At 35.4% G+C, this 25,018-nt stretch overlaps 1 protein-coding gene across 2 annotated transcripts; it reads left to right on the top strand.

The window, feature by feature from the left end:
* The first annotated feature begins 3,573 nt into the window (after positions 1–3,573).
* Positions 3,574–24,555, top strand: LOC113850316 (putative disease resistance protein RGA1). Of its 2 annotated transcripts, none has more exons than XM_027480805.1 (3): positions 3,574–3,774; positions 5,695–8,814; positions 24,212–24,555. In XM_027480805.1, exons 1-2 carry the CDS (start codon positions 3,728–3,730, stop codon positions 8,804–8,806), a joined length of 3,159 nt encoding a protein of 1,052 aa, XP_027336606.1. In that variant the 5' UTR covers positions 3,574–3,727; the 3' UTR covers positions 8,807–8,814; positions 24,212–24,555. The 2 variants fall into 2 exon arrangements, with proteins under 2 accessions (XP_027336606.1, XP_027336607.1); XM_027480806.1 differs by lacking the exon at positions 24,212–24,555 and adding an exon at positions 22,846–23,087 and having other exon boundaries at positions 3,696–3,774.
* Positions 24,556–25,018: the final 463 nt, after the last annotated feature.

The following is a 25,018-nucleotide window of genomic DNA, read 5'->3' as shown; positions in this document are numbered from 1 at the left end:
ACACATGGCATCAAGCATGTAAGGGCTTCTTCCTTCTTCGACACGTGGCATCACGCATGCAAGGGCTTCTCCTACTTCGACACGTGGCTTCCACATGTCATCACGCATGCAAGGGCTTGCTACATTTTGCCACCTATCGCCACCTATCGCATGCATGCATGACATTTTGAGGGCAGTCTGGTCATTTCACAATTCAGTCTATGAATTAAATTCTAAAAAATCTTGTTGAAGCAAAATCTACCTTATTAAGGTTTGAACTTAGAGACTCTCAACTCCAGACTAAGGACTAATCTTTCAACTACTACACCACCTTTGTTAGTATGTATAGCATTTGAAACTCAAATATAATTATAGGATTTCTAAATAATTCAAAGCATTGAGATCCATCTCTTAAAATATTAAACACATACCGATGAATTATTTGAACAAAATAAAATAAATACTTTTATATCAAAACTTCTTTAACCAAAATCATAAAATTTCGTAAAACACATTGAATTATCTTTGAGAAAAAAGGAGAAATCGCATTACGCACGTGAACATGGAAGGGAGCAAAAATGAGGATATTACAGAAGTCACATCAGAGGACGAGAAGAGAGACTACAAAAGACATTTGTGTGCTTAACATGAACATTTTGGTGCCCACCGTCGATTTGCCTCAATATTTTTGTATATTAATTTTATAAAATATTAGATTATATCAATATAAAAATAATATTTCAAAGGACAAAATTTAAATTCTAAATGCTCTCATAAATTTTTCAAAATTGGATATAGCATGGTTAAAATAGTTTTTCTTCTTGATCTTTGCTTCAAATCTTACTTCGAAAGTGGCTATGGAAAGCTCATGAAGTGTATTATGTGAAGGAATAAGGTCAAGTTAAAAACAAGGAGGTTTAGCAAGTGAAATATGCATAACAAATTTCATGCAAGGTGAAAAACGCTGACTTTCTCTATGAAGCTTTGAACTTTGTATATGTATCACCATTTTGTGCATATCTTGATCAGTTGAAGTCCGATCGATGAGCCGTAAAGTGTGTTGGAAAGGTAAGACAATAAGGAATAAGATGGAAGGTTTACATGTCAGTTCCTCTGCATGAATTTTTCTCAGAAATTCAAGGACGTGGCTGTTGGACTAGCAAAATTCAGCTTGGATCATACTTACGGAATTAAGTCATTGAGGTGTGAAACGAACTCTAAATCAAGCTTGAGATAGTGCGTCAGAAAGCTATCTTCATGTAATTTGTGAAAATCAAAAGTTTAGATTTAAAGAGATCAGTACAGAGGGCATGAAAATTAATTCTTTACACTGTTTTTGCATAAAAACATAAAAATGAAGGTACTCACGTACTCTAAGTGATTGAGGGGGCAAACGATGTTGGATTTAAGCTCACGATATACCATTGGAAAGGTATTTCTGCAAGTAGTACAGAAGGATATTTGCATGTCAATTTTAAGGACCATAGAAGCAAGAAAAGTGGTCTCCTTTGCTGCTGAAACACAAAAACGCAGAGCAAGGAAGATATTTCACTGTTTTCATCACAACTTGTGAATCCGATATCCGTTTTGAGTGAAACCACTTTCATTTGAAAGATAACTCTTTGAGGATCATGAAGGAATAATTGCATTCAAAGTTCAGAAACCAGAAAAATGAAACTTATTCTCTCTTGTTGCTGCAACACATAAAATGCAAAAACGAGGAGTGTTACCGTTTTCCTTGTAACTCAACAATCTGATGTCTGTTTTGGGTGAAACAAGTTGGGTTGGAAAATTTTTTCACTAAACAATCCAAATAAGCAGAGTTTAGGCTAAAAAATACATTCAAATGATCAAAACTGATTCACATAGTGGCTGGACGAAGAAAGCTCCAAACTTTTTCATGGAAGAGGTGCAAAAACATCATCTCTTTACTTTGATCGGTGAAAACACTAAGGAACAAGGATGCAAGAGTGTTTTTATCTTTCTTAGATGTTCAAAGAGTAAGGGTGAGTGGTGGGAAAGAAGACAAAAACCATGAGAGGGGGAGAGAGAGCTTTACAGGAGGGAGAAAGAATGAATTTGGTTTTGTCAAGCTTTAAACACATGGCTGCATGTGTCACGCATGCAAGGGGTGGTTTTCCTTCTTCGACACGTGACTGCCACATGGTGTCATGCATGCAAGGGGTTCTCCTACTTCGACATGTGGCTGACACGTGGTGTCATGCATGCAAGGGCTTCTCCTTCTTCGACACTTGGCATCATGCATATAAGGACTTCTCCTTCTTTGACACATGGTTGACACGTGGCGTCACGTATGCAAGGGCTTCTCCTACTTCGACACGTGGCTTCCACATGTCATCACGCATGCAAGGGCTCGCTACATTTTGCCACCTATCGCCACCTATCTCATGCATGAATGACATTTTGAGGGCAATCTGCTCATTTCACAATTCAGTCTATGAATTAAATTCTGAAAAACCTTGTTGAAGCAAAATCTACCTTGCTAAGGTTTGAACTTAGAGACTTTCAACTCTAGACTAAGGACTAACCTTTCAACTACTACACCACCTTTGCTAGTACGTATAGCATTTGAAACTCAAATATAATTATAGGATTTCTAAATTATTCAAAGCATTGAGATCCATCTCTTAAAATATTAAACACATACCGATGAATTATTTGAACAAAATAAAATAAATACTTTTATATCAAAACTTCTTTAACCAAAATCATAAAATTTCGTAAAACACATTGAATTATCTTTGAGAAAAAAGGAGAAATCGCATTACACACATGAACATGGAAGGGAGCAAAAGCGAGGATGTTACAGAAGTCACATCAGAGGACGAGAAGAGAGACTACAAAAGACACTTGTGTGCTTAACATGAACATTTTGGTGCCCACCATCGATTTGCCTCAATATTTTTGTATAATAATTTTATAAAATATTAGATTATATCAATATAAAAATAATATTTCAAAGGACAAAATTTAAATTCTGAAGTACATAAAATTTAAACTCTAAAGTATATAAAATTTGAACTTCAAAGTTATATTAATATGGATATAGATATTGTATATTTAATTGATCGATAATGTGATTTTTTTTTATACAAATAGTGTATCAAAATTAAACTGTACTTAGTACTGTCATAATTATGAAAATAATTCCGAATGTTGAATTTCATAATTTAAACTTTTAAAATTTTATTTATTTCAAACAATTTGAATGTTTTATTATTTCAACACAGATGTTTGACTCTTACAACACAAGGTGATGTAGAACAATTCAAAAAGCTTGCCTTAGCGTGTAAGTTATAACGCTATTCAACACAAATGTAAAAAACCCTAAAATTATAAAATAATTAGATTAAATAATTATAAAATGATGACTACAAATGAGACTGCATTAGAATTGTGAACTTAAATTATAACGCACAGTTTATCTCACCTAATTTTTTAACTCACGACGGCACAGAAAAGTCACATTAATTAATCTCAACCTTAGATTAAATTATTATTATATCTAACGGCAGAAACAATCTCACTCGTTACTTTATTATATATTTATGTATTCATAATATTAGATTGAAGATAAGATGAAAGCGCTGAACCAATAAGATTCAGAATAGATGGTCTGAGGGACAGCTAATTACAAAAGTGTCCTTGTGATGGGGAGATATAAGAGCAATAATGTTTATGCTGAAGCCACTGCGAATCTCAAACTGAAAAAAGTGCAGACCCAAGAATGGCAGAACACATTCCATTTGCTGTTGCGTCTAATCTCATTCACAGGTTCGTTTTTCCACCCTTTCTTCATTTTAAAAATTTCTCTTTTAAAAAGAATTTTTTGCGTAGTATGCTTGGCTTACATTTTAGGTTTTTTCCCTAATTTTTCAGTTCAACTGTTTGTTTTAGATTCACATCATTTAGAGTTTGTCTGTTTTCTCATTTTAAACAGAGTTTTTAATTTTTAAAATTAAAAAATAGAAAAACTTACTTTTTAATATAAATTTTAAAAATTATTTTAAAAAATTAATTTTTATTTTTAATTTTTAAAACTAAAAATCAAAAATTACTATTTAAGAGCTTGTTTGTTTTTTCTTTTTAAATAGAATTTTTAATTTTTAAAATTAAAAAATAGAAAAAATTGCTTGTTAATATAAATTTTAAAAACTATTTTTAAAAATTAATTTTTATTTTCAGTTTTTAAAATTGAAAATCAGAATTACTATCTAAGAGTTTGTTTGTTTTCTCTTTTTAAATAGAGTTTTTAATTTTTAAAATTAAAAAATAAAAAAATTTACTTGTTAATGTAAATTTTTTAAAAAATTTAAAAATTAATTTTTATTTTCAGTTTTTAAAACTGAAAAATAAAATTGTTATTTAGGTGTTTTTATTTTTATTTTTTTCTTTCTAAAACTAACAAAAGTCTAACTAAAAACAGTTTTAAAAACTAAATTATCAAACAAAATTATAAATTTTGTTTTTAGTTTTTCTTATTTTATTTTCATATTGGATATCTCTTTTACCTTTTTTTGATAATTTTTATAAAATAATTTTTTTCCATTTTTCTTCTTTTTTTAACATAAGTTTTTATTTTTTTCTTTTTATTTCTTTTCCTGCATAATAAAGTTTGTTTGATGGTGTTTTCAGTGTTTGCATTCTTAACATCTGAGACAACGCTTAAAAGATTAATTTTATTAAAAATGATTCTTTTAATTTATCATTTCAAATTTTTTGTTTAAATACCAAAGCTTTTTTTTTTCTTTTGTACTAATATTATAAGAATCCAAAATATCCTTGTTTAAGATATTTTATGAAAATATTATTATTAATGTAATGCACTAATAGAAAATGACATACTATATAATTTTATGAACATTTTTCCAACATAACATTAATTTATAACACAATTACCTTTTATTAATGTTATGAATTACTTATTTAAATCTCATTAAATTTACCATAGAAAGTAATTTACTGTAACTCTATATCAAATGAATTTTCAAGGATGAGAAAATAGTAGAGGGTCAAAGAATTGGTTTCGAGGTTAAACCATCCAAAATTTAAAAATCCTCATTTGTGATGAAAAAGAAAGCAATAAGACATTATTAAGTATGTGTGGAACCCAATGTGAAAAAAAAAAATAAAAAAAAATTATAATGGTGTGATTTGCGATAATATGAATAATTTAACTTCAGCAAAATAATATTATCTTCAATGATAGTATACTAAATATTTAATTCTATTAAATATTGTTCTTAAATATTTGATAGTATGCTAAATATTATCTTCAATGGTAGTATTGTTCTTAAAAGTAGCTGCGCCTATAAAAATATATGAATTAGATTCATGATCCTTCACATGTATCATTAATGTCCCGTAATAAGTTAGAGTACCCGTAGTATTCCTTCTGTTGATGTTTAAAAAAATATATATCTATTTCTAAATGTGTTAATGAGATTTGTACTAACAAAATACTTACGTATTTTTTATTGGTAAGGATTTGTAACTGAGCCGGCCATGGACAAATCATGATTCAATCAATTGAATTAGCAGATTGTTATTACATGTTTTCCTCCCTTTTCCTCGATATTTATGCCAATATTTTTCCAGTTCAACTTCCTCTCAATAAAGCATCCTTCTATGTACTCTTTCTTAATCATCTTAAAGATGGCTGAGTCAGTTATCTGCTGTTACTTCAAATCTCAGGTTGGCTTCCGCAGATTTTCTTGAATTTGGAAAGCAATATGATGTGAGGGAAGCGTTGGAAGAGCTTAAGAACACTATTGAATCTATCAATGATAAGCTCCTTGATGCCGAAGACAAACAAGATCAAGACGTTGGTGTGCGAGTTTGGATCAGAAGGTTCAAAAAAGTACTTCATCAGGCAGATGACTTCTTAGATAAGCTTGCTATCCAATCCACGAGAGACAAATTGGGTGCAGCAGAAGGAAAAGAAGTAAAGAAGGTACTTCTTTCCATTTCATCTTCAAATCAAATTCCTTTATGCAGTGAAATGCCTGACAAAATTAAAGAGATACTAGAAAGTTTCAATGGTGTGGTAAAAGAAATGAAGGATTTAAATTTAAGCCCAAAATCAAGGGTGGTAAAGAAAACTAATAGTGAATGGAGGGAAACGTGCTCTTTTGTATTAGAGTCAGATATCATTGGAAGAGATGATAGTAAAAAGGAGATCATTAGTCTGTTGAGACAATCACATGAAAAGCAAACAGTTTCTGTGATTGCTGTTGTTGGCATTGGTGGTTTAGGGAAGACAGCTCTTGCACAGTTGGTGTATAATGACTTGGAAGTGCAGAATTTTTTTGAAATGCAAACGTGGGTGTGTGTCTCTGATATCTTTGATGTGAAAACTATTCTGAAGAAAATATTAGAATCAATTACTGGCGACCAAATTGAAGTCAAGATATCATTAGACAACTTGCAAAAAAGGCTACGTGAAAAAATAAGTGGTAAGAAATATTTGTTGGTCTTGGACGACATTTGGAATGAGAATAATAAAAAATGGGCTGAAGTGAGAACTCACTTGATGTGTGGTGCTCAAGATAGCAAGATTTTAGTGACAACTCGAAGTGAAATTGCAGCGAAGACAATGAGTGCTAGCACTTCCTATCTTTTGAAAGCGTTGACTGAAAAAGAATCTTGGAGTTTGTTAAAGAAAACTGCATTCGAGGATGGTTCCAAAGTGGTGAATCAAAATCTAGAATCAATGGGGAAAGAAATAGCAGGAAAATGTAAAGGTGTTCCATTAGCCGTTAAAACGCTTGGAGGCCTGTTACGAGGACAATATGAGGAAAGCGAATGGAAGGATGTTTTACACGGTGACTTCTGGAAATTATGTGGAGAGCAAGATAGCATAGTGCCCATTCTAAAACTCAGTTACCAAAACTTGTCCCCAGAGATGAGACAATGTTTTGCTTATTGCTCTATATATCCCAAGGATTGGATGATTTTCAAGGATGAGTTGATTCAGTTGTGGATGGCACAAGGTTACCTTCAATGTTCAACTGATAAACAATGTATGGAAGATATTGGTAACCAATACGTAAAGATGTTTTTGACGAACTCATTTTTTCAAGACGCGGAAAGTGAAGATGGTGAGATCATTAGTTTCAAAATACATGATTTAATGCATGATCTTGCAATGCTTGTTGCTGGAAATGATTATTGTTACTTGGATAGTAAGGCAAAGAAACTCGTAGGTAGACCCATGCATGTATCATTGGAACTCCAGGCCATTCATTTACTGGATTTGTTAGACGAAAACAGGCTGCGAACTTTGATTTTGTGGTCTTACGATGAAGACATTGAAGGGGAACTACCCGTTGCAAATTTCAAATACTTACGCGTCTTGAAGATGCCTTGTTCTTCCATAGTCAAGTTGTCTGCTTCTGCTGAACAGTTGGAGCAGTTAAGATATCTTGATTTGTTTGACAGCGCAGGACGGGTAAGTCTTCCCAAATTTATAAGCAATCTTGTTTTCTTGCAAACATTAAAACTGGGGAATTGCGATGAATCATTTTCAGAAGATGTCGCAAAATTAGTCAATTTGAGATTCCTTGATATTGTTGATTATGATGACTCCTTCACTGGGATGGCAGTTGGGTTGAGAAAATTGTGCTCTTTGCAAATCTTATCAATCTTTGTTGTGGGAGACAGGCAAGAAATAAATTACGGCACATTAAATGAACTGAAGGACTTAATAAGAGGAAAATTACGAATGAAGCATCTCGATCGGGTCAGAGACGTGGCTTGGGAATCACAGGACGTAAATTTAAAACAAAAAAAATTCCTTCAATCCTTAACTCTCAGTTGGTCGTATCAAGACATCTGTAACAGTGACAGCTTACAATTATTAGAAAACCTTGAGTCCCACCATAATCTTAAGCGATTGAAGGTGAATTATTATCCAGGTGTGCTTTTCCCAAATTGGCTTTCCCTCTTCACTAATGTTGTTGACATCAGTCTCTATGCGTTTGATAAGTGTCGTTTTCTCCCACCCTTTGAACGTCTCCCTTACCTGATGTCACTTGTGATAGAGTTACTTCCTGAATTGGAATACATATATCTTCATGAAGATGGTTTTGCAGAAACCTTCTTCCCCTCTTTGAAGAGCCTCGTATTAAGAGGATGTGGGGAACTCAGGGGATGGCTAAAGCTGGGAGATGATATAAATGATTCACAAAATATCTCCTCACCTTATTCATTTCCTCGTCTTTCTCATCTGGAAGTATCTATCTGTCCACAGTTGACTTGCATGCCTACTTTTCCAAATCTTAAGGATTTAAAATGGTATCAATGTAGTGCCGAGCCATTAACAGAGACACTAAACACAACGTCAACATGTTCAGTTGACTCATCTTCCTCCGCTGCTCCTCTTTCCATGCTCAAAGAATTGGAAATTTCTGATCCTATAAATTTGCGGAAGGGTTGGATGCAAAATCTGACTTCTCTCGAGTCTCTTCGAATTCAAGGGTGTCACAGTGAAACACTGGAGGAATTTCAAACTGGGTTTAAGGACGACACCAACTGCCTTATTTCTCTGCAACAAATCACCATACTTGGTTGTGAAAAACTGAAGGCTTTGCCTGATTGGATTTGCAACCTCTCGTCGCTTCAGCATATCTCGATCTTCGGTTGCCCAAAATTGGTATCGCTGCCCCAAGGAATGAGTCGTCTTACCAACTTAAAGATCTTTGAGGTTGATAGTTATTCCCTCTTACTTGAAGAATGCCGAACAGAGACAAGTGCTATTTGTCTCCCAATCGCACACATCCCACAAATTATCCTTCGTAATCGCTGATCATAAAGGTATTGATCTGATACGTATTTATCTTGTAAACGTTGTGTATTGTATTTGCTTTGCTAATAAAATTGTGTTTTCATATTAAAATTTTCTCTTCTGGAGGGAAAAAGAAAACTTGAACTTAAATGGCAATTATTTACCTCTTTTCAAATTCAAGTTAATCTATTTAAAATGTTTTCAAAAATAATAAAAATAATGAAAAAATTTTGGAAGAAAAGATAGTGAATAAAAATGTGTCGTGGGCATTTCCACCATCTCATAGCCCTCTTTTACCGTAAGCAATGATTGATTTATCATAAATGGCTTTAACAACTCATACAACAAGAAAAATCTACAACACAGGCAATAAAGACAAGAAATATATTCAGGGCAACTCTTCCTTAACGATCCTAGAAACCTTTGGAATTTCTTACCAAACATGCATTACGATGAATCATTAACTTATCTAGAAAATTAAAGATTTTTGTCATTTTTTATTAAATTTAAATTATAAATAAATATAATTAATTAAAAATTTTAATAGAATGTTGTAATTACTGAAAAATTTACGGATCATGCATATTTTGATGCTAATAATTGAATTTTGAAAGAATTAGAAGAAAGAAATTGACAATCAAACTAAAGAGCAGAAGTTAAGTGTTGTAGTACTCATTTGTGAGAATACAGATTTATGCATCAAAAGTTTAGAGTGTCACAAAGGTACATTATTCTGCACTTTCTTGCTCTATTTTTGCATCTGTGTGCTATGCAATTTATCCTTTCAAGTTTCGCATTTGTTTTGTATTCTTTATGGGTCCTTGCTAGCATGTGGTGCCTATTTTAATTTTTGGGTGCATTTCCAAGTTGTGAAAAGGGAGACAACTTGTGTTTTTATGCTTGCTATGTACTGTGTGTAATTTAGGCACAAAAGTTTTCTCCCTTTTTCTGTCACTACGCCAAAAATGAGATAAGAGAGCGGTTCCATTTTAAATTAGAGAGAGTTTAGAACTACTCTACAATCTCGTGCTATCCAATATATTACATTTAGGAGAGTGGTGAAATAACCGCTGTAATGCCTTATACTTCTTTCCTCAATATATGATAAATTTTCATAAAAATTTAAATGGTAAAGTAAATTTTCTTTCAAAAACTCTCTAATAAGAAAGAGACATTGAAATGATATAAGGTTCATATAAGTACTTTAGAAAAACAAAGATTCTAAAATTTTCATTAGCAATAAAAAGAAATAGTAGTTTTACAACTGTTTTAAAAGAATGCTATAGAACTAAAAATATCCATTGCATAACTCAAAATAACTAAATCCCATAGCAGTTCTCATTCATCCATGCACTGTGAGCCTGGTACTATTCGTCTGCATTTTCTGAAAATGTTGTGTAAGGGTGAGTCTCTACCCTACCACTCATACATCACACATATTCATCACAAAACACATCTTATCACGATTAAAGAAAACATCATGGCATTACATATCACAGTATCATATAAATCATGTTCTCATCTCAACACATATGATATTCCACAGATTCACAATTTCTTTTACTTTTATCCGCGCTTACCGCGCCTTGTGGCCACTGTTATCCAATGCCTCTATCCCGAGGTCTTACACATCCATGTAAATAGTCGTCGGATGGCCCAATGCAATACGGATACAACGCATGCAATAGACGGCCCCTTAGCAAAGATAATGGTCAGGAGTCAAGTCGGGAAACGAGTGTGTGGCCATGTGGTGCATTCAAACACAATATTCCGTGCACAATTCCGAATGTCACTCACCACCCTATATTTTCCTAAGATATCCCATATCGTCTCGATCTTCCACTCCTTTAGTGTATCTCTGTAACTATTTACATCATATCCTTTTTCCATCTTATACTCTTTCAAGTATATTCACATGTTCACATATGTCATTTCTCATGTTCACACATATTTTTCATTATATTTCCACATACTTTTCATCATATACATCAAACCATGGCATATTCACAATACACATCATTTTTACATGAAACACAATATATTCAAACATGAAACATCTATCTCTTTGTATATTTCATATCACAAAATCATAAAATCATATCAACCATCATCAATATACCTTATCATGCCTTATTTGAACTTAATATCACATTTCACCATGTATTCATCATAAAATCACATAAACAACCGATTATTCTCACTTTTCACCGATTATTTTTCATAAAGCAAGGATTATTCCACATATAATCACATACATGACAAGATCTATGAGAATACAAGTAATAAACATAACAAAATGATAAAGTAGAGTCCCCTTACCTCAAAACAGAGCTTTTACAAGGATTTAACCGAAGATTTAACTCTAGAACAAAATTTTTCCTAAGAACATCACGAACATCTATAAGAAAAAGAAGAAGAAGAGAAACGAACGGTAAATCTAACTTCAAACTTAGAGAAACTTACTTGAAATCGTTTAGAACGGACGTAGAATCAAATATCTGAAGAGAAATCTAAGTTTAGGAGGTTTAGTATGGGAGAAAATGGTGAGATATAGCCTTAGGACCTTTGAAAACTTTGGATAGGAGTGAAGAAATAAAAATTTCATCTGAAACCTCCTTTTTATAGAAATTTTTTGAAAGTTACTGTTCACCACCAGAATTACTATTCATTGCCAGAAACACTGTTCACCACCTTACTGTTCACACTGGAAACACTGTTCGCGGTCATTGTTCACGCCGAAAATACTGTGCATATGTACTATACACAGACTATACGCGGATGTGACGTCAGCCATGACGTCATGATGATGTCACTGATGACGTCATCGGTCACTGTACATACGCAGTTTACTGTTCATAGGCGGTTTTACTGTTCACCGACACTGTTCATAGGCGGTTTTACTGTTCAATTTTTTTTTAATATAAATTCTATCCAAATTTATTCCAATTATACTTTAACAGACCTCATTTTATTTAAATCAAAGTACAGGATGTTATAATTCTCCCCTCCTTTAAGGAATTTTGTCCCCAAAATTCGCTAAGTTACAAAACGATCAGGATATAATTCTCTCATCTTAATCTCAGTTTCCCACGTGGCATCTCCCTAATCACTAGTATTCCATATTACTTTAACAAGTGAAATATCCTTACCCCTTAATTTCTTAACACGGTGATCAACAATTTTCACCAGTTGTACATCATACGACAAATTCTCTCTCACTTGAACAGGATCAAGTTCTATCACGTGAGTAGGGTCAGGAATATACTTTCTAAGCTGAGATACATGAAATACAGGATGCAGGTTTGAGAGATTTGGAGGCAAAGCAATTTCATAAGCAATAGGACTAACTTTACTTAGCACTTCAAATGGCCCAATAAACTTAGGAGATACCTTCTTGGATTTTAGAGCTCTTCCAACTCTAGTCATAAGTGAAACTTTCAAAAACACATGATCATTTATGTGAAACTCCAAAGGTTTTCTCCTCTTATCATAGTAACTCCTTTGCCTATCTTGTGCTATTTTCATCTTTTCTCTGATCAATTTAATTTGCTCATGTTGCTTCTGAACCATATCTGGCGCATATAGGATCGCTTCTCCAGTTTCATACCAAGACAAAGGTGTTCTACACTTCCTTCCGTACAGAGCCTCAAATGGAGACATTCCAATACTTGCATGACAACTATTATTGTACGCGAATTCCACCAAGGGTAGACATTCCTCCCAAGTTCCTTCTTGTACCATCACACAAGCTCTTAATAAATCCTCCAAGGATTGTATTGTTCTTTCAGTCTGATCATCAGTTTATGGATGATAAGCTGAATTAAGTTTTAACTTAGTACCCAAGGCTTTCTGCAGACTCTCCCAAAATCTGGATGTAAACCTTGGATCTCTGTTTGACACAACACTATTTGGCACTCCATGCAATCTGACTATCTCTCTCACATACATATCTGCTAGCTTCTCCAACTTGTACTTCATATTAATGGAAAGAAAATCAGCTGCTTTAGTCAATCTATCTACTATCACCCAAATTGCATCATGATTACTCTTGGTTCTTGGTAGACCAGACACAAAATCTATAGAAATACTATCCCACTTCCACTCAGGAATTTCTAATGGCTGCCACATCCCAGGTGAATGTTGATGTTCTACCTTCGCCTTTTAACAAGTTAAACACTTTGCTACATACTCAGCCACATCCTTCTTCATTCTATTCCACCAAAAATTCTTACGAAGGTCTTGATACATTTTTGTCGTACCAGGATGAAAACTTATTCTACTTTTATGAGCTTCCTCAAGTATCATCTGCTTAAGCTCATTATTAGAAGGAATACACACACAGTTCTTGAACTTAATCAGTCCATTTGCATCACAATGGAACTCCAAATCCTTCCCTTCACCCCTCTGCCTCATCATTTCCTGCAAGAACACATCTTCTTGTTGGGCATCACGAATCCTAACCAAGAAATCATTGTTGATTATCAAAGACCAAGATACAGACTCTGAGGTCGCATCTCATATCTCAGAACTTCTCAATCAACTCTAATTCTTTCACCATCATACTTGTCATATGCAAGGACTTTCTACTTAAAGCATCAGCAACCACATTTGCCTTCCCAGGATGGTAAGACAATGTAAAATCATAATCCTTTAGAAATTCCATCCACCTTCTCTGTCTCACATTTTAAAGTATAATTGGAATAAATTTGGATAGAATTTAAATTAAAAAAAAATGTACAGTAAAACTGCCTATGAACAATGTCGGTGAACAGTAAAACTGCCTATGAACAGTGAAACCGCGTATGTACAGTGACCGATGACGTCATCAATGATATCGTCATAATGTCATGGATGATGTCACATCCACGTATAGTCCGTGTACAGTACATGTGCACAGTGTTTCAGGCGTGAACAGTAAGGCGGTGAACAGTAACTTTCAAAAATTTTCTATACAAGGGGGTTTCAAACGAAATTTTCATTTCCTCACTCCTATTTAAGGTTTTCAAAGGTCTATATCTCACCATTTTCTCCCATACTAAACCTCCTAAACTTAGATTTCTCTTCAGATCTCTGATTCTACGTCCGTTCTAAAGGATTTCAAGTAAGTTTCTCTAAGTTTGAAGTTAGATTTACCGTTCATTTCTCTTCTTCTTCTTTTTCTTATAGATGTTCGTGATGTTCTTAGGAAAAACTCCGTTCTAAAGTTAAATCTTCGGTTAAATCCTCGTAAAAGCTCTGTTTTGAGGTAAGGGGGCTCTACTTTATCATTTTGTTATGTTTATTACTTGTATTCTCATAGATCTTGTCATGTATGTAATTATATGTGGAATAATCCTTGCTTTATGAAAAATAATCGGTGGAAAGTGAGAATAATCGGTTGTTTATGTGATTTTATGATGAATACATGGTGAGATGTGATATTATGTTCAAATAAGGCGTTACAATTTTGGTATCAGAGCAGGCCTCTTTCCTAGTACGGTGTGGTTCGAGGACAAAACAATTGGAAGCTGGTGGCCATGTGACACCCAGGCGCTAGGCGAGGGCGGGGAGTGATCGCCGGTGCAATGTGGCACGGGCAAGGAGCGGCTACTTGGAAGGCTTCCGGTGGTAAGGGACACATGAATGAATCGAACTTACATCGGAATGAGAGGGGGATCCAGAGACTGTGTATACAGTTAAGGATAGCACCGGAAGTTGCTTCGCTCCCCAACTCGTTTAAGTCAACTGATGCCATGGGTCATTCCCTTGTTTACGAAATTGGGCTATGAACAAAATGCATTTACTTTTCGATGGCCTATCACTTAAGAACTCCAAAGTTAAGCGTGCTTAACTTGGAGTAATTATGGGATGGGTGACCTTCTAAGAAGTTCTCAGGAAATGTGCGAGTGAGGATAAAGTACACTGAAAAGTCTCGTGTTGGTTTTTGGTTTGTGGGGACAGTCGTCAGTCCTGAATAAGTTACCGGGCTGTTATAATAATGGTATCAGAGCAGTTCATCCAGACTAGACTGGGGTATGGGACTGATGTATCTGTGTGTATGTGAATGATAGATTAATAAGTGATCTGAGTTTATTGCAAGATTAGAGTTGTGGCTGGTAGAGGTAGACCTACTGGTGCTACAAATGAACTCTTGAACTAGATGTATCTATGTGTATGTGAATGATAGATTAATAAGTGATATGAGTTTATTGCAAGATTAGAGCTGTGGCTGGTAGAGGTAGATCTGCTAGTGCTACAAATGAACTCTTGGAGCGCATGACCCAAGTCTTAGAGACTTTGGCACATAACCAGGAGGCTGAACCAGCTGAGTATAGAGGACTTTCTTCTTTTACTAGGCATAACCCTCCAAAATTTGAGGGAAAGTTTGATCCCGAGGGAGCTCAGAGGTGGATAGTAGATGTGGAGAAGATTTTCCATGCCATGGGATGTAGAGAGGAGCATAAAGTAACTTATGCTACTTATATGCTGAGTGGAGAAGCTGAGGACTGGTGGAGATTTACTAGTCAAACTCTACTGCAAGAAGATGGGTATATTCCTTAGGAGACATTCAAGGCAACCTTCCTGGGAAATTATTTCCCTAGAGATTTAAAGAAACAGAAGGCTAGGAAGTTCCTTGAGTTGAAATAAGGAAACATGTCTGTAGGTGAATATGCTACTAAATTTCATGAATTGATGAAATACTGGCGTCACTATCAACATAATGATGGAGAGGAAGATCTATGTGCTCAATTTGAGCACGGGCTAAGGCCAGATATTCGAGCTGCCGTTACTGTATTCCAGAGGACAAATTTATCCACTCTAGTGAGTAAATGCAGAATATTTGAAGCCAATACTAAGGGTAAGACGGTGGATACCAGAATCGGTGGTCCTATGAGGCAAGACCGAAGGCCTCCAAGATTTTCTGGAGGACCTTATTCTGGTCCAAATCAGTCTCAAGTGAAGGGGACTGTATCTCAAGAAAATAGTAGTGGTGGTTCTGGTTCTTTTAGAAGGCCACTAAAATGTTTCAAGTGTGGTGGACCTCATATTAAAAAGAATTGTCCTCAACTTCCACCAACATGTGACATTTGTGGGAAAATGGGACACACCGCTAGTGTCTGTTGGCCTGCTCCACAAAAGAGTGAAAGCATAAGTGTGGAACAAAGACCTGAATATAAAGCAAGCACTGGAACAAAGCCAAATGTGAAAGGCAAAGTTTTTGCTATGAGTGGAGCTAAGGCTTCAAAATCAGAGGAGCTTATTAGAGGTAAATGTATCATAAAAGACTGACTTGTAGATATGTTGTTTGATTCTGGTACTACTCATTCCTTTATTTCTGTGGATTGTATGAGATGTCTAGAATTACCTGCATCACAATGGAACTCCAAATCCTTCCCTTCACCCCTCTGCCTCATCATTTCCTGCAAGAACACATCTTCTTGTTAGGCATCACAAATCCTAACCAAGAAATCATTGTTGATTATCAAAGTCCCAAGATACAGACTCTGAGGTCGCATCTCCACTGCCAAATTCATATCTCGGAACTTCTCAATCAACTCTAATTCTTTCACCATTATACTTGCCATATGCAAGGACTTTCTACTTAAAGCATTAGCAACCACATTTGCCTTCCCAGGATGGTAAGAAAATGTAAAATCATAATCCTTCAGAAATTCCATCCACCTTCTTTGCCTCATATTTAACTCTTTCTGATCGACAAGTACTTCAAACTCTTATGATCACTAAACACCTCAAATCTCGCCCCGAATAGATAATGTTTCTATATCTTAAGGGCAAAAACCACCGCGGCTAAGTCTAGGTCATGAGTAGGATAATTAACTTCATGAGGACGCAATTGCCTCGAAGCATAAGCAACTACCCTTCCATCCTGCATCAAGACACAACCAAGCCCTTGCCCAGATGCATCACAATACACATCAAACTTCTGTTCTGGATTAGGCAAAACTAATCAGGGGCAAATGTTAACTTTTCTTTCAGATTTTGGAAACTAGCTTCACACTCTTCATTCCACACAAACTCCTTTCTTTTTCTTGTTAATTTCGTCAAAGGAAAAACTATTTTAGAAAATCCTTCAATGAATTTCCTATAATAGCCAGCTAGTCCCAAAAAACTGCGAATTTCTGTTGGATTAGTAGGCCTTAGCCATTGAGCAATTGCCTCCACCTTTACTGGATCCACCATAATGCCATCTTTCGATACCACATGTCCCAAAAATTGGATTTGTGGTAACCAAAATTCACACTTAGAGAATTTTGCATACAACTGTATTTCTCTTAGTATCTGCAAAACAATTCTCAAGTGTTCTACATGTTCTTCATGAGTCTTAGAATGAATCAGAATATCATCTATAAATACTACAACAAATTTATCCAAAAACTCATGAAAAATTCTATTCATGTAGTCCATGAATACTGCAGGAGCATTAGTCATACCAAATGGCATAACTAGATACTCATAGTGACCATAGCGGGTTCTAAATGCTGTCTTAGGGATATCCTTACTCTTGACTCTGATCTGATGATAACCAGATCGCAAATCAATCTTTGAAAATACGGAAGCTCCTCATAACTAATCCATCAAGTCATCAATTCGAGGAATAGGATACTTGTTCTTTATTGTTACCTTATTCAACTGCCTATAATCAACACACATTTTCATGCTCCCATCTTTCTTTTTCACCAAAGGAACAGGTGCTCCCCAAGGTGACACACTTGGCCTTATAAACCTTTTCTGCAATAATTCTTCTACCTATTTCTTTACCTCAACCAACTCCACTGGTGACATCCTATATGGTGCAACAGAAATAGTATTTGCTTCCGGAATGAGATCAATAGTAAACTCAATCTCTCTTTCCAATGGCAATTCAGTAACATCATTAGGGGAAACTTCTAAAAAATCTCTAACTACTGGGATATACTCAGGCTTCATTTCCTTTTCAGTCTCAATTAAAAATAGAACCATGAAAGCCTTAGCACTCATTACATTTTCCAATGGATTTGGACCTAAGAGTTTAGCACTTTCTAATACTTTAGTGCCAAAAATCAAGACTTTCTCTTACAGTCCAATAGAACATGGTTGGATGACAACCAATCTATTCCCAAAATTACATCAAGTTGGGAAAGAGGTAAACAAATCAAATCTATACTAAAACTCCTACCATGTACCATCACAGGACAACCTAAACACACAGAAGAAGTTGCTACGGGCTTACCCGTAGGAGTAGATACAATAACATCACAACACAATTCAGATACAAGTAATTCTAGACGTCTCATATAATCCACAGAAATAAAGGAATGAGTAGTACCAGAATCAAACAACACATCTACAAGTCGGTCTTTTATGATACATTTACCTCTAATAAGCTCCTCTAATTTTGAAGTCTCAGCTCCACTCATAGCAAAAACTTTGCCTTTCACATTTGGCTTTGTTCCAGTGCTTGCTTTAGATTTAGGTCTTTGTTCCACACTCATGCTTCTGCTCTTTTGTGGAGCAGACTAATAGATACTAGCAGAGTGTCCCATTTTCCCACAAATGTTACATGTTGGTTGAAGTTGAGGACAATTCTTTTTAATATGAAGTCCACCACACTTGAAACATTTTAGTGGCCTTCTAAAAGAACCAGAACCACCACTACTATCTTCTTGAGATACAGTCCCCTTCACTTGAGACTGATTTAGACCAGAGTAAGGTCCTCTAGAAAATCTTGGAGGCCTTCGGTCTTGCCTCATAGGACCACCGATTCTGGTATCCACCGTCTTACCCTTAGTATTGGCTCAAATATTCTGCATTTACTCACTAGAGTGGGTAAATCTGTCAGCTGGAATACACTAACAGCAGCTCGAATATCTGGCCTTAGCTCATGCTCAAATTGAGCACATAGATCTTCGTCTCCATCATTATGTTGATAGTGAGGCCAATATTTCATCAATTCATGAAATTTAGCAGCATATTCACCTACAGACATGTTTCCTTGTTTCAACTCAAGGAACTTCCTAGCCTTTTGTTTCTTTAAATCTCTAGGGAAATAATTTCCCAGGAAGGTTGCCTTGAATGTCTCCCAAGGAATATACCCATCTTCTTGCAGTAGATTTTGACTAGTAAATCTCTACCAGTCCTCAGCTTCTCCGCTCAGCATATAAGTAGCATAAGTTACTTTATGCTCCTCTCTACATCCCATGGCATGGAAAATCTTCTCCACATCTGCTATCCACCTCTGAGCTCCCTCAGGATCAAACTTTTCCTCAAATTTTGGAGGGTTATACCTAGTAAAAGAAGAAAGTCCTCTATACTCAGCTGGTTCAGCCACCTGGTTATGTGCCAAAGTCTCTAAGACTTGGGTCATGCGCTCCAGGAGTTCATTTGTAGCACTAGCAGGTCTACCTCTACCAGCCATAGCTCTAATCTTGCAATAAACTCAGATCACTTATTAATCTATCATTCACATGCACATAGATACATCTAGTTCAGGTAATAAACATCTAACAAGTCATATTAGCAAATAATCATTTCATATTCTAGTATATCTATTACACAACACATACATGTTAGTCCCATACCCTAGTTTGGTCTGGATGAACGACTCTGATACCAAAATTGTAACGCCTTATATTTCTTTCCTCAATATAAGATAAATTTTCATAAAAATTTAAAAATAAGATAAATTTTCATAAAAATTTAAATGGTAAAGTAAATTTTCTTTCAAAAACTCTCTAATAAGAAAGAGACATTGAAATGATATAAGATTCATATAAGTACTTTAGAAAAACAAAGATTCTAAAATTTTCATCAGCAACAAAAAGAAATAGTAGTTTTACAACTATTTTAAAAGAATGCTATAGAACTAAAAATATCCATTGCATAACTCAAAATAACTAAATCCTATAGCAGTTCTCATTCATCCATGCACTGTGAGCCTGGTACTATTCGTCCGTATTTCCTAAAAATGTTGTGTAAGGGTGAGTCTCTACCCTACCACTCATACATCACACATATTCATCACAAAACACATCTTATCATGATTAAAGAAAACATCATGGCGTTACATATCACAGTGTCATATAAATCATGTTCTCATCTCAACACATATGATATTCCACAGATTCACAATTTCTTTTACTTTTATCCGTGCTTACCGCGCCTTATGGCCACAGTTATCCAATGCCTCTATCCCGAGGTCTTACACATCCATGTAAATAGTTGCCGGATAGCCCAATGCAATACGGATACAACGCATGCAATAAACGGCCCCTTAGCAAAGGTAATGGTCAGGAGTCAAGTCGGGAAACGAGTGTGTGGCCATGTGGTGCATTCAAACATAATATTCCGTGCACAATCCCGAATGTCACTCACCACCCTACATTTTCCCAAGATATCCCATATCGTCTCGATCTTCCACTCCCCCAGTGTATCTCTGTAACTATTTACATCATATCCTTTTTCCATCTTATACTCTTTCAAGTATATTCACATGTTCACATATGTCATTTCTCATGTTCACACAAATACACATTTTCTGCTTCTACTTTCAAACTTGTCTCCCTTAGTGAATTGATTTTGTGCAAAGCAAAGTGATCCAAACACCCTTAGATGCTCATAGCTAGGTGATTTTCCATGAATCATTTCATAAGGAGTTTTACCTTGAAGAACAGAAGAAGGTGTAAGATTGATCAAATGCCCCGTAGTGAGAACACATTCTCCCCAAAACCAAATGGGCAAATTTCCTTGAAATCGTAATGCTCGAGCCACATTAAGGATGTGTCTATGTTTTCTTTCTACCCTTCCATTTTGTTAAGGCGTGCCGACGCATGAGGTTTGGTGAATGATCCCATGTTGAGAAAAATATGAGTGTAAACACATAAATTCAGTGCCATTGTCACTTCTGACTTTCTTAACATGTTTGTTGTATTGTCTTTTAATGAGGGCAAAAAAATTTATAAGAGTGTTTGATACTTCCTTCTTTTCACGCAACAAATATATCCACATCGCTCGAGAATAATCATCCACGATTGTTAGAAAATACGAGGCTCCACAAGATGAGGAGGTTCTATAAGGCCCTCATAAATCACAATGGATCAAGTCAAAAATGGTTGTGGCATGATAATTGCTCAAAGGAAACTTTTCTTTTGTTTGTTTTGATCTTTGACACACCTCACACATCTTATTCATATGTTCAACTGTAGAATCATGGTTTACACCAGCAATCATTTGAATTACTTTATTTGAAGGATGCCCCATTCTCTTGTGCCAAAGGTCGAATTGATTATCCATGCTTATCTGATATGCTTTTGTTGTGTGAATCCCTTGAAATAAATACAGCCCATTTTTCCGCTCACCCGCTCCAATCATCATCCTCGATGTGAGGTCCTGCATTGCACAAAGCTTATTAGTGAACAATACTGAACAATTCATGTCATTAGTTAATTGAGATACTGAGATTAAATTGCATCGTAATTGTGGCACATATAACATATTCTGTAATTTAAGCCCCCCTCAAGGGTCACTGTTCCTACTTTTTCAGCAAGAACTTCCTCTCCATTAGGCAGTCCTACTGCACATGCTGCAACTTTGCGTTGCTGTCTCAAATACTTTGAGCTTCTTGTCATGTGATTAGAGGCTCCACTGTCCACAATCCATATATCACAAGCTTCTTTACCTGTCATCTTTTCTATCTTATTTCCTTTGCCAGTGTTGAGCATTTCAATCAATGTCTGCCACTGCTCATTGCTGAGCCCAGTTAAAGCATTGTGCGATTCATTTGAATCATTCATGACCTGCGCTGTATTTGCACGCGTAGTCCCAATTTTCCCACGTCCACCTGGTTTCTGAGGAGCTCGGTTGCTTGTTCCCTCATTGCGGGGTCGATCACCCCACCATTCAGGATACCCATTTAGTTGAAAGCATCCCTTGATATCATGCCCAGATCTGCCACAATGTGAGCATGTGATTTGTTTTGCTTCAATTTTTGCTTTGCTTTTGTACGTTGTTTGCACCGAGAGCCCCATCACTCCTCCTCTTTCTTCCTTCGCCCTAGTAATCAGCTTCATCCTTTCTTCTTGCACCAAGGTGGCATACACCTTGTTAATAGAAGGAAGTGGATCTGTAGCTAGAATGTTTGATCGTACAGTTCCATATTTGACATCATCCAAACCCATCAGGAACTGATGGACTTTTTCTTCCTCCTTTTTCTTTTCCAGTTGCAGGCTAATGCCACACCTACAACCTCCGCAGGTGCATGTCGGGATTTGCTCATAGTTGGCCAGTTCATCCCATATAGTCTTCAATTTTCCATAGTACGTGACCATGGTTGTCCCTTCTTGTTTGCATTCCGCCAATTCAGCCTTTAACTGTTGAATTCGTGGTCCATTGACCATGGAAAATCGCTCTTTTATGTCCTCCCACAGGTCTTTTGCATTCTCTGCATACGAGATGGTAGAACGAAGGCTTGGCTCCACTGTGTTTAATATCCAGGAGACCAATATGGACTGCACAGTCCACCAATCTTCAATTTCAGGTGTATCTTTTTGTGGTTTTTCATGGGTTCCATCAAGGAACCCCCACTTTCTTCGGGCTCGCAGTGACACCTTCACAGCACGCGCCCACTCCTCATAGTTTTCTCCACGCAACTGTACCTACGTAATTACACTCCCTGGATTGTCATTAGCACCCAAGTCATAGGGTGATGGGCCTTTCTTGGGTTCAGCCTTGTGATTCCTCATATTGTCCTCTGTCTGAGGTATTGCTTCTTCTTCTGCCATTTTAGCAGCTGTAATCTGTCTGTTCGTGATGTCTGTCAGAGCTTGGTTATTCCAAGCTCTGATACCATGCTAAAAGGAATGTGTATTTCTGTTGTGTTTTGTTGAGAGAGATGATACATGTATTTATACATATCATACGCAAAAACAACTTCTATGCCTGCCAAAAACAGCAACTAGCTAAAAAAGGAAAAAAACAGATATCAGTACAGACATCAGTTCCTAAGATTATGCTAACAATATGCTAATAGCTAATAAAGGATCAATTACAATCAATCTAAATTATACATCCTTGATCTCTTGCAGATACGGCTGGATATGCTTCATATGTGGACATGATTGAGCCGAATATTTCTCATTACATTGTTTGTCACTTTTATTGAGTTATACTTTTCATATCTTATGAATTATTGCATAATAATGCTTTGAATTTATTCTGAAATTTTTTTGGTGTACATTCCTTTAAATATTGTTCATTTCATTAATTCTTGAACATTATTTGAATAGTGATATAATTTATTTTTTTTGGTGGTGTGCTTTACCTTGCTGAGAACTTTCCTCCTTGTCTAAATTCTAATTGAATCTTTTCTCTCATGAACAAATTCTACTTGCTAGACTCTCCTGTATCTCTTGCACAGAGTTTAACAGTCATTTTTTTAGAAGGACTTTAAACTGTTTTGACTCACCATGAGAGTACAATTTTATTTTTTTTTGTAATGAGCAGCATGTACACACTATATTAAATTTTCTCTTTTATATGCCCTTTACATTGTCAAATATCATATCACCTTATGGCTGTCATATTCTGAATCCATTTTGCGAATTATACTGAGTGACCAAATTCTCATTCTGAATTTTTAGGATTCATCATTCTTTAGTTGGATAATTTTGTCTCTGCAAGTATTTCTCTTGGTTTATGCAATGCTGTCAAATTCTTATTGTTGAGTGCTCAAAATTTTGGTTCATACATAGTGGACATATGCAATTTTAATTCTTTTTACTGCACAAAATTCCATCTTTCCATAATTTCAATTTTAATGCAATTCAATTTTCTTTTTACAACACTTGAATGCACAATTGTTTTACTTTCTGGGTGTTGTGAGTGCAAGTACATATGCAGTAGCTGCATAATTCTTGTGATGAATTGAAACTTGTACATGCTCTTATAGTCTTTTGCTCAAATCTGATACATGTTGGCTGCATTCCTTGATCGAACAATTACATTGAGTTTGGGAACATAAGCATCTCTGTTTCTTGGCCTGTTGTCAGATTGGGATATTTTTTCAGTGTTATATTTTCTAATCTTGTGCAGTATACATCCTTACTTATTGCCTTATTTTTCTAGCTGCAAATTTTGCAAAATTTTGTATGCTTTTTGATTTAAATTGTCAATATGCAGACTGCACAATACATAGCATTTTATGACACTGCATGATCTGTACTGTAAATATCTGTAAATATGGTCCACTATCTTCATGGTTAATTATTTTGGATTCATAGTTTATAATGCACCTTTCTCTTTAGTCCCACCAATTCAAAGCAATGATCTTATCAAATTTATTTAGTTAAACTTTTCCTCATAATTTTACTTTGGTGTGTCTCTTGAATGGTGCACAAGTTCTGAAATTTTTCTGAAAATTTGTGTAATTCCCCTCATTACCCCTTCATGCAGTGAACTTTTGTAGTTGATGATTACGGATTCTGACCCAGCAGCTGACGCGCGCCCAAGAAGATGAGGACATTTGAAGAATTTCCCCCAACTTTACCTCTTATTTTACTACTTTGTTTCTGTTTAAATTTGCTTCATTTTGAGTTTGTAATTATTTCATTTGGAATTCTATTTTAGAATAATGTGTTTTATTTTGCAAGTACATAGAATAGACAATTGTGTTTTGCCACTACTCTGCATAATAAACATTTTTATGTTTTTCTGATTTGTGCAGCCAGTGGTAGTTGAAATTCTGCTATACTGAATACTCTAAATTTACAAGGGAGTTCCTTTCTATTTTTCATAATCACTTAATTTTTGCACCTTCCGTTTTTTTGTTCTAACTAGAAAATTGTCCTTGTATTATATACATCACTCCTTGCATATAGTAACTTCCCGCATCACTTTTGCACAACTTCCACAGTTTACAATTTCACAAACACATTTCAATATTGCTGGACATCATTTTGACTTAAATTCCATAAATTTACCATGTTAGCAATTGAGCCCAAATATCATTACCGAGAGCATGCTTGCTGTAATTGTCATTTTCTTTCCATGATTTGTCATTTTTCTTTGTCCTCTTCCCATGCATTCATGTTTTAAAATGATTGAGGCCATTATTTTCTTTAGCTATTTTTAACCAAAATGTCATCCATTCATTCAACCCTTGTTAGCCTTTTTGAGCTTAGCCAACATTTTTCTCTCACCTTTACACCAGCACCTACCATGCCCAAGCACCTATCCCTCCTTATAACTTAAAAAGTATGA

This window comes from Abrus precatorius, unplaced genomic scaffold, assembly GCF_003935025.1.
Source record: "Abrus precatorius isolate BTA unplaced genomic scaffold, Abrus_2018 Scaffold9, whole genome shotgun sequence".
Taxonomy (NCBI): Eukaryota; Viridiplantae; Streptophyta; class Magnoliopsida; order Fabales; family Fabaceae; genus Abrus; species Abrus precatorius.
The sequence above is the reverse complement of the archived record's forward strand: the minus strand, read 5'-3'. Positions and strand labels throughout refer to the sequence as shown.

Bases quoted from the DNA above. Each gene is read 5' to 3' on its own strand.
- LOC113850316 (XM_027480805.1), top strand. From the start codon at position 3,728: ATGGCAGAACACATTCCATTTGCTGTTGCGTCTAATCTCATTCACAG. The intron at 3,775-5,694 runs GTTCGTTTTTCC...TTCAAATCTCAG, and splicing joins GCGTCTAATCTCATTCACAG to GTTGGCTTCCGCAGATTTTC.